At 52.2% G+C, this 12,553-nt stretch overlaps 2 protein-coding genes across 8 annotated transcripts in view; one reads left to right on the forward strand and one right to left on the reverse strand.

The window, feature by feature from the left end:
* Positions 1 to 14: 14 nt before the first annotated feature.
* On the forward strand, positions 15 to 8,207 carry CEL (carboxyl ester lipase). Its single transcript, XM_044992221.1, has 9 exons — positions 15 to 827; positions 1,380 to 1,577; positions 2,236 to 2,366; positions 2,929 to 3,036; positions 3,487 to 3,604; positions 4,545 to 4,731; positions 5,833 to 6,036; positions 7,192 to 7,389; positions 7,942 to 8,207. Exons 1-9 carry the CDS (start codon positions 656 to 658, stop codon positions 8,132 to 8,134), a joined length of 1,509 nt encoding a protein of 502 aa, XP_044848156.1. The 5' UTR covers positions 15 to 655; the 3' UTR covers positions 8,135 to 8,207.
* Positions 8,208 to 9,055: 848 nt separating this feature from the next.
* RALGDS (ral guanine nucleotide dissociation stimulator) overlaps positions 9,056 to 12,553 on the reverse strand; it is a 103,324-nt gene continuing 99,826 nt past the window's right edge. For all 7 annotated transcript variants that reach the window (XM_044992213.1, XM_044992211.1, XM_044992214.1 and 4 more), the window contains one exon: positions 9,056 to 11,816. In XM_044992213.1, the coding sequence (XP_044848148.1) occupies positions 11,641 to 11,816 (176 nt within the window). In that variant the 3' untranslated portion in view covers positions 9,056 to 11,640. The remainder of the gene's footprint in view (positions 11,817 to 12,553) is intronic.

The raw sequence follows: 12,553 nt of genomic DNA on the forward strand, positions 1-12,553 counted from the left end.
CTGGGATGGTAAGACACACATTTAGAATGTCTTGTTTTCTGCCCTCACCCCGAGAACATTTTAATTCTCATACCATTTTGGAAGCCTGGTTTGTTTTCCCAATACTGCATTAGCCATCTTGCTGAGTTTCACAGAGGCCTCCTCAGAGAGAGGTTCTGGCTTTCATACCCCTGCTGGTCAACGGTGGCTGCCAATGATTTTATTTTGGGATATATTTTGCTCCTCGTAAAGTCCTGTTCCCCCTTTCTGTCATTGCCCTTCTCCCTGGCATACCTTGCCCTCGCAGTAACATATGGCACTTTCATTCAGGTGATCAGCTGGGCATGTTGTTGCGTGCAGGAGCTGGGTCCGGTGTTGCTTTCATTCGCTAAGTGACTGTCACTAAGATGTTGTCCGGGCTGTTAGAAGGGATGATGATTGTAGACAGAAACTCTCTGGGCGGAAGTGCCAGGACAGAGCTAGGCACCTGCAGATTCTGTGGCCACAAGGTTCCCTCAAGTTTTAAGTGGTTGTAGCTTCTGCAGTCTCGTGGGTATGAGGCGGCCAGTTAGAAGGGGGATAGGGGGTGTCTCATCACAGCTGTTTTGCTAGTTGGAAACAATGGCTTGGCGGTGAGCGAGGGCCGGGAACAGGACCTGAGTCGCAGGCCTGCAGGATGGAGCTGAGGATTCTGAAGTGGGATGTTATTTTCTTTCACCTTGTAGGTACGCTGAAGGCCAAGGAGTACAAAAACCGTTGCATGCAGGTCACGCTAACCCAAACCGGTACTCGTGGGAGCGAGGACTGTCTTTATCTGAACATCTGGATCCCTCAAGACAGGAAGGGAGGTACAGGCTTGATGGTAACCTGAGGCAATTAGGGAGAAGGTTCTTTGCAGGCGTGCCAGGTCTGAGCAGCTCTGTGTTTGGCTGCCCATCTCTGACAGACTCCCCTGGGGCTGGCAGTCTGCAGTAATGTACTCTCCCCAACTCCATGGGCGGCAGTGGACTCCTCGCATTATGGCAGCTACAGCCGCCCCTTCTCTTGCAAAGCACTGTTTCTCTGTGGAGATGACCCTCCCTGCAGGCTCTGGAGGATGGATGGTGATACTAGAGACACCACTGAACCCATTTCCATGGAGAGCTTGTGCTTCTCTTGGCGAGTAGGGACTGGAGGTTCCATGCAGGGTGTCTCCCGCACTGTATTGCTGCCTCAGGCTTCTTTAGCCTCGATAGAGCAAAGTAGCTGAGTCGTAAGTCTGTTGTCATGATGAATCATCTGCCTTTGTCTATGGTCAAGTGGACCTAGAGGCAGATGTTTCTATATTCACCCAAGAGATTGGCTTATGCCTGAGTGAGGTGGCTTTCGTCTGACTCTGTGCGGTCTCTCTCTCCCCGCAGTATCCACTAATCTGCCGGTGATGATATGGATCTATGGAGGCGCATTCCTCATGGGAGGCGGGCAGGGTGCTAACTTCCTCAATAACTACCTCTACGATGGCCAGGAGATCGCAGTGCGAGGAAAGGTCATCGTGGTGACCTTGAACTACCGAGTGGGGCCGCTGGGGTTCCTCAGCACGGGGGATGCCAGTGTTCCAGGTATGGCAGCTGCTTCACTTTGCTCCAGAGACCTCCACTCTGCCCCCTTCCCCCCCACCTCCGCTCACTCTGGGGTATCTCCTGCCACCACACTCCCCTCCCATATCATATTGAGCTATCTCATGTCCTGCTCCCCCCACCCCCACACACACATGCACGGTGGGGTGCCTGCTTCACTCTGCATGGGGGGAGTGTGGCAAAAGGGATCTCTCTCAAAGGATGAGAGGGCCTGAGTTTATACGTGGAGCAGAGGCTGCGAGTGGATTGGGTATTTAAGGCACGGCTGGCGTTGGTAAGATGGGTTGGGTACCAACCCAACAGGCTTTTCCCCCCCAGCACATCTTGTCTCTCCTATCTGACCAGACGGTTAGCAGAGTTAAGATATCACAGAAATCACTGCAGTAGCTGGGGATGATAACACCTGCCAGCACGAGACCTTGGCTTCACTTCCGTGTGTGGCACGAGGAGAGCAGGGTGTTGAGAGGAAGAAAGCCCTTGTCTGAATGCAAACGTATAGACATGAGCTCAGGAGCCAGGAACTCCTGAGTTCTAACCCCAGCTCTGATACTGAGTGAGCTGGGGCTGTGGGGCAGGGAGGGCTTTGAGCTTCACTGCTTCAGCTCTCCTCCTTGAAACGTACATCCCTTCCCTTGGCCAGGTAACTACGGACTAAAGGACCAGCACATGGCCATCGCGTGGGTGAAGAGAAACATCAAGGCCTTTGGGGGCGACCCAGAAAACATCACCATCTTCGGGGAGTCGGCTGGCGCCGTCAGCGTCTCGTTACAGGTGTGCGATTGCCGCTGGGCCATCATGGGGTTTCGTTTCCCCTCTGTTTTGTGAATGGTTGAAACTGCCCCAGCACAGCTGCAGGTGCTGTCCTGAGAGGGCAGTAGGCCCAGCCCCAGTGGGTTAATTAACATCCTGTTTTGAGCAGCCCACTCTGCACAGAGAAAGTAATTGTTTTCGACACAACTGCGCTCTCAGCTTTGATTTAGAAATGCCCTTTCTAAAGCCTCCGTATCTGGAGGGTGCTGCTTTCCCAAGCAAGGTTCCCCTGCTATAACAGCGTCTCTTTATCTTCAGCCCCAGTTCTGTTCTCCTACAGGGGTCCTTGTACTGCCCTGCTGGCTCTGTGTCTGAGCACCTTAGCTGCCTAGTGTTTTAGAAGATTGAGTCCCTGGGTTCCTGAGACCCTGTAATACATTGAGACTTGAAAGGAGCTACTGACTTTTCTGAGCCTCGTGTAAAGCCTGGGTGGGGGCTGGAGCTCTCTGCTGCACCAGAATACGGAAGGATCTTTTCAGGACTTGATACCAAATAACCTTCCTGTTCCTCTTCCATGTTGCAGACACTATCACCGTACAACAAGGGGCTGATCAAACGAGCCATCAGCCAAAGCGGAGTCGGCCTGTGCCCCTGGGCTATCCAGGAGAACCCTCTCTTCTGGGCTACCAAGGTAAAGTGGACTCCAGAAGTAGGGCAGTATCCTGAGGCAAGAGTTTCCCAGGGTCTTTGTCAGACTTGAGCCTGGGAGAAGCTGCACAGTAGTTACAGCTCCAGGAGGACAAATGGTGTCCAGTTATCCAAGCCCTCTGGATTCAGAGAGACATTGATGCTGCCAAGCTGAGGCCCGCTGTCCTGGCCAGACTTCCTGCAGTTAAAGGTCTGCCTTGCACATGAAACACTGAGGGTGATTTAATAAGCAAGAGCAGGAGCAAAACCAGAAAGTGTTCAGAGCGTGAGAATACTCCATAGAGATGGAGATTTGCAAACAAAATCCTCTAGGATTAAAAAGAAACTCCCCCTTTCCCAGTGGGTATTAGTTCAGTGCTAATTCCTGGCTGGTTGCGCCAGCAATGGCTCTGGGTGTAAGTCCATGGTGGTTTCTCTCACTCATGTCCTGCAGGTTGCAGAGAAGGTGGGCTGCCCTACCGACAACACCACGGCCTTGGGCAACTGCCTCCGGGTCACCGACCCCGAGGCTGTGACGATGGCCTACCACCTGGAGATGGTCAACCTGCCATGTGAGTCGGTGGGTGCTGGCGGGATGGGAACCAGGGCGCTGTGTGTTGCGTGCCCCAGTCAGTGAGCAGATGGGACATTCTGACAATCATTCAGTAAGGGAAGATGTCAGCCCCCAGCCCAATAAAGTACATTTTGTACTGACTGGGGATTGATCATGTTGGAAAAGATGCCTCTCTCTTTAGCACAGTGGAGCTGCACTACCCAGGTAGCCATGGCCTGGCTTAACACAACCTCTGTGTCCCTTGGAGACAGCTGTCCTCTCCCACTCTTTATATCCTGTGAAAGCAGAGAGCAGAACTCAGGGGCAATGCTAAAAATTGTCACTGTGCTGCAATTTTCAGTTGAGCCACTAGGTGAGGTGTAGGAGCCAGCAAGACCCACTCCCAGTACAGCTGGTGGGGAAATGTTTGCCAATTCAGTGACTACAGGACTAGCTTTTCACAGGAATCTTTGCTAGCTCGCTGTGCCCACCGCTGCTGCTGTTTGCACTGTAGCTGCATGTCGGAATCCTCTGCTGGCAGCTGGTGAACACGAATGGAGGAGTTTTTTGCTCAGGAGCAAGCCCTGCTCTTCTGTAGCCTTAGCTGGGCGAGTTAGCTGACTTTTTGACACTGGCCTGACCGATGTCTGCTGTTCGCCCCCCCGCCACCTTAATGCAGTGTCTGTGATATTTGGCTAAAGCCTGTCTTGCACTAGATACTGTATATAGCCTGATGCTCCCTGTGCAAGGCAGCCATAGGGTGCGCTGAGTGTGAGAGGTCTATAGTATATACACCTACCTTCCATTATGTAACGGGGAAATTCTGGCCCCTCTGAAGTCAGTGGCAAGGCCACTCAGAAGCTCCCTGTGCAAAGCAGCTGCAGGCCATGCTAGGCAAGAGGGCTGTTGGCTCCTCTCCCAGATGCATAGTGGATTTCGGTTTCTCTTCCCTCCTGCAGATCCTCTAGTCCATTACCTGGCTTTCACTCCTGTGGTTGATGGAGATTTCCTCCCAGACCGGCCAGAGAATCTCTTCGCTAATGCTGCAGACATTGACTACATTGTGGGCACAAACAACATGGACGGGCACTTCTTTGCTGGCGTTGACATGCCTGCTATCAACCGCCCGCTTGTGAAGATCACGGCGTAAGTAGCAGCCGCCCTTAATGGCGTAGCCGGGGAAAGGAAAAGCAAGCTGGGCTATTGTAGAAAAGGGGACAACCAATGAGTAGAGCACCCGAGAACTGGCAGTGGGCTTGGGCACCATGTCACTAACACTGCCGCTCCCAGAGATCGGGGCATCTCAGACTGGGTGTTGTAAGGTTATTGCTTGTGGGGGAGTGGGAGCTGTCAGCCTCCACCCCAAACCCTGCTTTGCTGCCAGCATTTATAATAATGTTAAAGATAAAAGTGGTTTTATTGTAAACGGGGGGAGGGGGGTGTTGCACTCATAGGCTTACTGTGTGAAAGGGGTCACCTATACAAGAGGTTGAGAACCACTGTAGATCATACCTGGGCCAAAATAGCACCTGTTTAGGGCCAGCTTTGCTCCTGCCAGGTGAAAGGCAGCGGCCAAGGCTGATGTGGCCTATGAAGGCAATGGCAGGGCAGAGAGGAGTTTCCAAGAGCCAGCCTGGATCTTTGCCTCTTGTACCATTTAGCCAGGGGCTTAGAAAGGAGCACTCTCCCCTTGTGCTCCAGCTCTCAAACACGTTGTGGCTTCTCTCCCCCCGGCCATCTGGGTGGGGGCTTTTGGGTTCTTCACCTGTCAGACATCCTGCGTTCCAGAAAGTGAGAGTTTCTTGGCTTCACAAGTAGAGCGTAAAGAACAGGGCTGCCTCAGTTGTACCAAGTCACTGGGCACAAGGATCTCTAGAGAGTAGCATTCTGGAGGGCTCCAACGCCCCCTGGCTCCTCCTGCTCTTCGTGACTGGAAAAGGGATCAAAAATTGAGAAGCTGAATCCCTCAGCCAGGAACTGAACCTAGGCAGGGCTGGAAGTGACAGTCGGATTCACCGGCTACACCAAGCTTAGCTTCCAGCTGTCTTCCCAGGCTGCAAGCCTTGCCGAAGGTTGAGCTACCAGTTGTGAGTCACAGGATGATGGTAACCTGCAGTCACCTCTGAGCTGGACTTAAACTGGCAGCCTACTGCCTGAAGACATCATATCTCTGCCACCACGATCTGTTGCTAGGAGCACTGAGCTCAGAGCCAGTATCTAGCTGTTAGATGTTTTGTGTCTTTTCAGAGATGAGGTCTATAACCTGGTGCGGGGGCTGACTCTGCAGAAGGGAGAGCGGGCAGCAAATGCCACATTCTCCCTCTACACCCAGTTGTGGAATGACAACCCTGACCAGGAGGTCATGAAAAGGACAGTGGTAGACCTGGAGACCGACTACATCTTCCTGATTCCCACGCAGCGGGTGCTTGCTCTGCATAATGCGAATGCCAAGTGAGTCCGAGAGGGTTGCGCTGGGCTTGGAGGCAGAGTACAGTGATTCAACTACTTTCCTCATGGTTTAAATCAGCAAACTGAAAATCTTCATTTGAATCTTATTTTGCACTTTATTTTCCTAAAGAAAGGTTGATTCGCAGTGCTTGGTAACCACCCAACCATGTTGAATTGTACCAAATTACTTGTAAAGGTTCTCTTGCTCCTAGGTGGTTACACCATACTGCTATTACAGTCATGGAAGCAATAATACAGCTTAACAGGCACAGTTATTCAGATTCTTCATTTTTACTTTAGAAAATGGTGACTAATGTATTTATCTACTAGATGATTAATATTTGTACCTGTGTCAAGCTGCATTTGGATGGAAACTGAAATTATTAAATGCACAGAACCAGGATTTAAAAATGTTCAGTTAAATAAGCTACGGTAAATGGGCTAGATTTTTTTTTTTTTTTTTAAAGGAAGCATTGAGTGTAGTGAGTGAATGGAACCGATTATTGCTGGTCACTGTCTTTCAAAAGTTTAGGCCTCATCTCATTTTTAGTCATACAGGAAAACAAGCATTCCTGCTTTTTCAACTCCCAGTCGGTTTCTGAACTTGGATTGAGCTAGTCCTTGAGCTGTGCTAGTTGATGAATTCCCCCCTACCCCCATTTCATTCTGCACTTGCAGAAGAGGCTACTGCTGTCACAACCTGGTTTAAGCCTGCACCCGACTCTGGTTGCAGGTGCTCAGCCAGTGACTTCCAGGTTTGATTTCCTTTAAAACTCTGGGAGCAAATATCTACTGCTTAGTAGTCTTTATATCATTTAAATGATTAATAGATTATAGTGAATTTAAGCCTTAATATTGTCTTCATTTCAAATTAGGTTTTTTCTATTAAATAAACCTACTTTTTAAAAACCATTGATTTTTATGCACCCTAGAGGTAGGTTGTTTAAAAAAAAATTGTATAGTTCAAGTCAAGATGGTGACAGTATAACAGAAGAGAAGGTATTTGTACGATTTTAACCTGACAGTGCCTGTGGCTGCATGTATCTTGCAAGACCAAACCTCTTCCAGTGCCAATATTATCGGTCTGGCTTTGTGCAGAGGGAGTGATGCTGGTGCACATCCTCTTCACTTGCTGAGAGTCTATTTTGGTTTGTGCAGGAATGCCAAGACTTACTCCTACGTGTTCTCCCAGCCTTCTCGAATGCCCGTGTACCCTAGCTGGGTAGGGGCAGACCACGCCGATGACATTCAATACGTCTTTGGGAAACCCTTCAGCACCCCACTGGGCTACTGGCCTAAGCACAGGACCGTCTCAAAGGCCTTGATTGCTTATTGGACCAACTTCGCTAGAACCGGGTAAGGAGCTCAGGCTGTGTGGGGCGAAATTCCAGGGAGCAATCTTCCCCTAAATCCTGTTAGCCACACCACCCAGCGCAGGGGGGACTGTCTCTGCTGTCACACCTGCAGCACCCACCCAACATGTAGATCCTCCTAGAGCAAAGATTGCACTAGGTCCACCTGCTCTAGGGGAACGGCAAACACACTGAATTGGGATCTTCAGTTGAACATGATGTTCCGGTGTAAACCTGGGTGTGCACGGTGGCAATTCACTGTGCTAACAATCACCACCCACCCATTAACTCCTTAATCTGCCCAGCAACCCTGTGACAGCTAAGCCCAAGGTATTCAAGTGCCTATGCTCAAGTTCCTCACTCCCAGACTGCTGCTCACATTCCTGAGTGCAGGCAAGTGCTTCCCGCTCCCAGGGTTATGGACCATTAGAAGGGCTGACCTGGGTGAAACCCTAGAGGCTGGGTGCAGCTACTGGGGGAGCCTCCTGTCCCAGCTGGGCTGTGAGGCCCTTGACAGCTTTGCATTTAATACCAGCTGTTTTGTCTGCTTTTTCAGTGACCCCAACAAAGGGGAGTCTACGGTGCCCATCGGGTGGATACCCTACACGGGGGAGGACAGCTACTACCTTGAAATCAACAGCGACATCAACTATGATTCGGTGAAGCAAAGTCTGAGAGCCTCCTACGTGCAGTTCTGGAATACGGTCTACCAGAGCCTGCCTGATGTTCCTTCTACTTTCCTGGACTAGAGCCAGGCCAACCAACCAATTCTGTTAAAAAAAAAACCTAGCCCAATTCTGATTAAAGGCTTTTCTGGCTGTGCCTCCTGGCCTCTTCCAATCTACTTACTGCAACAGAATTTTCCATAAGAGCATTAAGAGCTGGGGGTCAAACTTACTGGGCAGTTTTGTTCTGTGAAAAAAAAAAAATATACCTGGTGGTCCCTGTTGCATGGAGCCATTCATGAAACCTGGCCTAGTAAGTTGCTCTTGGTGCAAGGTTTGACCTTCACACAGAGGTGCTTGAAATTGGGGTCTTTCATGCAGGTGTTACTGAATCCTCAGCAACTGAAGAGCTCTGTAGGAAGAGCTGGCTGCTGCCCTGCACCAGATGAGATCAGTTCACTAATCTACTTGGCCCTAAGCCTTCACGTAGACATGATACTAACCCTACTAAAATCTCTTACCCTATTAACTAGGTATTTAGCCCTGTTTTACAGATGGGGAATGGGGGCCCAGCATGTTGCTGACTTACCCCAGAATGTGGGAGAGCTACAAGCAGCTGTCAGGTCCTGACCGTCCTCTTTTGCTCTCACTGCTGGATTCAGTGGCCGTGGCCTAATGCAATGGTACATCAGTGCTGGAAACCTGGTGTCCAGTCTGTTTGGGTGAGAAGTAGATCGTTCTCTGGCATCAGCCCATCTCTGCTCCCCTCTGAAAGAGCAGACCTGCTAGTAATAGACAAAAGCGCAGGGACTCAAATCCTGTCAGTCGCCTCAGCTCCTCGCTCTTTCCCCAGCAATAAAATGTCACTCACCCACCTGAGCAATCACTAGGCTTCAGTCCCTCCCTGCTCCTCTTTTGGCTGGTGAGAAGCCAAGGGCTTCACAGGAGCAGCACAGGCCTGTCAGGCCAGCACCTGAGGACAAACTGCATCCGGCCTCCTGGCTGTGACATTTGCACATTGGTATTTTATTCCAAAGACTAATTACATTGCTGTGTACATGTCACACCGCTCAGTGTGCTCCTTCATTGAAGTCGTGTTACAAAATACATACATATAATACATCCAGCTTCAGTGATCACATACACACAGGGGCGTGCTGAGCCCACCTGGAAAGACAGGTAAGTCGACCTTGCCCTGCCTTTAATTTCAGCAGTGGGCACGTGTGTTCAGGCACAGAGCAGTACATAAGCTGAGCAGGCAGCTGTACAATGAAGAGGGAAGTGGGGGTGGGGTCAATTTGCGTCCATGTGTGTTCAAATTCACATTCTCCGAGGGAGTTAAGGGGAATATTTCACAGTGACAGTTCACCCTGTAGGATCCTCTGGAGCCAGGGCGCCCCCCAGGACGGTAGCATTTAGGCACTTTCTGCCACAGCGTAGTGTAGGGTAAAGGAGCGCCCTAGGCTCGCAGGCTGGCTGATCTGCAGAGAGTCCTCGCCTGGAGGCGAAGGATCTCTTCCTCCCAGCCAAACAGGGCACCATGGCCCAGGCCTCCCGTGGTACAACACTCCTCAGGTAAGGAGGGGTTTGGTTTGCAGCACAGCCGGGCAGTCACTCATTCAGCCTCCGGCAGAGGAGGTCCAGCTCGTTAAGTGCTGTGCCTGGCAGAGGGAGCACAGACAGGTGGTAGCAGGAGCAGCTCAGGTGCAGTAGAAAGCCATGGAGAGAGGAGAGGCTCCTGCTTCAAGGAGGCCAAGGCTCCCTTCATGTGCAGGAGCAAGGTGGGGGGGGCACCCAGCAGCCCTGAGAGCAGAGAGGTCACTTCCTGGAGCTTAGGCAAATGCAGGTGCATGAACCAAGTGCCCAGGCCAGACCCCAAAGCAGCAAACACTCCGGAGTGACAGGCCCTAGCCCCGGCTTGGAGTTACCACCCAGCCCAGAAGCAGCAGCTCAAGACATCCAACGGTCTCTCCTGGCAGGCAGGTCCCGTGAAAGCTCAGCATGCATTGGAGAGTCATGCTGGGATAAGAGCATTGCTCCCCGCAGCCCCTGCTTTGCTCCCCTCTACATTCCTGGGTCTTAGCTTTCCTCCCGGCACCGCTCGAGTCACAGCACATGGACTACAGGGGGCAGCTTCCACCAGGGTTCTACAGAGCCGGAGCTCCCAGGGGCTAGCGCCGCTACAGGCTCGCTCGGGAAAGGGCCTGTCTGCTCCCAGCACCGGCAGGGCAGGATACACCAGCATTGCTACAACGGGCAGGGGCAGGTGCATATACAGGAAAGGGCTGAGGAGCTCCAGGAACAAAGAGCCCCCCTGGTGAGTGAGTGGTTCAGTGAGTTAAAAACCTCGGCTTTTCCTCTTCCCCTGCGGAAGCAATTCCCAGTGAGTGAGACAGGAACAAACGGGATGTGGGAAAACGCTCCCCCTGCACACAACACAGCGCAGCCATTACAAAGATGGAGCCCAGCAACTTTAAAGACGAGCGGGAGGTGGGGAGGGGTTAGTAAAAATGTACAAGTTTGAGGGTCCTATTTACAACCAATAAATATTGAAAAAATTCAGTCAACATCAGGGGTTTGTTTTTACAAAAGTTTGCTCTCCCCTCCCCCCCATTTCACTGTCAAATGTTTAAAAAAGTCTTTTTAAAGCCCAAGGTAAGTGGCACTTTCTGGGGCTGGGTGGATGGAGCCCGGGGCAGTGAGCCCCCCACAGCTGCTCCTCTCCCACCCAACCAAAAAGAAAGTCTCTATTTACAGACGTCTGTACAGAAATTGGCTCCTCTCCTCCTGGCTCAGATGGCAGTTCCGCCTGGGTATTTTTTGCCCACGAAGAGACACTGGCATTTGATCTTTGGTGCAGGTTTGAAAATGATGGAGCACTGGAGGGACACAGGAGTCCAACCCGGAGGATCCAGAGGATCATAGAAAGAAAAAACAGAGCAGCCTTGCAGAGCTGAGCCGCCAGAACATCACACCAAGAATGCCCCACGGATGGGATTATAAATCCCGGGGAGCAGCAGCTGCGCGTTTTCCAGTTGAACTCCCCTAGCGGAACAGTCCAGAGGCAAAGTGCAGCTCCCCTGGGGAAGGTGGACGATGCAGAATGGTCACACTGCCAGTTTCCCCAGAAGAGGAACAAGGGACCTGGAAGTAAAGAGGCTGCAGGTCCCCACTCAGCACAGGAGGTGATAGCTCAGCTCTTTCGCTCCGGTGAGTCCCTTAACTCCCTGCGTGTGGCCGCTCCTACGGGAGGTGAAGGGAGCCCTTGGCAAGTCGTCCTCTCCTCCGCTCTAACAGAAGGCACCTAAGGCAGAGAGGCAGGTCCCAGCTCTGGGCAACCTGACGGCCACAGCGGTGTCGCACGTTGGAAGGCGTTAAAAACCCAGAAGAGAGACCGGATCGGAACACGGGCTTCAACCGAGAGGCCGCAGCCACACCCGCGCATTCCGCTCCCGGAGAGCATCACCCTTCCTCGCGGGTGAGACCTGCTCCCCTCACCCAGCCTGGGTGACGTTAAGACAGACCAGCAGCCGGTCCCAGAGCAGGCTGCCCGCAAAGCCCAGTCAGCGAGGGGCACGGCCAGGCCATGGCTAGAAGATGCCCTTGGCAATCTTCAGGCCCTTCTGCTTCATCCTGGGCAAGGTGGAGCTGGAGCCGTGCTTGATCTTCACGCCCTTGGAGAAGCCCCTCTTCTTTAGCACAAAGTCGTAGTTGGCGGCAGAGTTCATGGCGTAGAAGACGTTGGCGTTGTCAGGGATCTTCAGCTCTGCAAGGAGAGTTCGGTTAAGTCACCCACAGGCTCTGCAGAGTGCTTCAGCCTCAGCATAACGGAGCTGGTGCTCACCTCCCCGACAGACAGGAGAGCAGCCTCACAGCCGCTGGGAGGGATCACGGGGAATCTGGCTTCAGAGCAGCTGGGAGGTGGGGCCCATTTTACAGATGGGGAAAATGAGGCGCACAGACTACACGACTTGCCCAAGGCCTGACAAGGAGTCTGGGGTGGAGAGGGAACAGGATCTGGGTCTCCACAGCCCAGGCTGGTACCCTGAGTCCCGGGCCATCCTCTCTTTTAGGACTCTAGGAGAACGTTCTCCCCAAGAAGTGACGGCAGAAGCAGCTCCGGTAGCTCCTCCCTGGGGGGCACATCCCCTCTAAGGAGTTGTGGATGACTCCAGCTCAGGTTCTGCCTACGCAGCAGCTGGCAGACGTACACAGGCTAGTGTGCTGGTATAGTGTAGCCCCAGCAGGTGGGGCTAGCCACCCGCGTACAGCCCTACTGGAGATCCAAGGTCTGGCCTCATGTCACTAACCCAAGCCCCGGCTGCTGCTTTCATAGATCCCAAGGCCAGAAGGGACTGTTGTGATCGTCTGATCGGACCTCCTGTTTCTCTCCCTGTTAAAATTTAGGACTTATTTTAGGGCACTGGCACATGTATATGTCGCCGAGCTGGGAATTACACCTCCCAGCTGCTGTGTAGACCTACAGCGTAAGCTGCCTGTCTC

Source organism: Mauremys mutica, chromosome 18 (assembly GCF_020497125.1).
Source record: "Mauremys mutica isolate MM-2020 ecotype Southern chromosome 18, ASM2049712v1, whole genome shotgun sequence".
Taxonomy (NCBI): domain Eukaryota; kingdom Metazoa; phylum Chordata; order Testudines; family Geoemydidae; genus Mauremys; species Mauremys mutica.

Excerpts from the sequence above, each read along its gene's own strand:
- CEL (XM_044992221.1), top strand. The coding sequence starts at position 656 with ATGGAGCTGAGGATTCTGAAGTGGGATGTTATTTTCTTTCACCTTGTA. Across the intron at positions 3,037-3,486 it reads CTCTCTTCTGGGCTACCAAG|GTTGCAGAGAAGGTGGGCTG; the intron begins GTAAAGTGGACT and ends CATGTCCTGCAG. Across the intron at positions 3,605-4,544 it reads GGAGATGGTCAACCTGCCAT|ATCCTCTAGTCCATTACCTG; the intron begins GTGAGTCGGTGG and ends TCCCTCCTGCAG.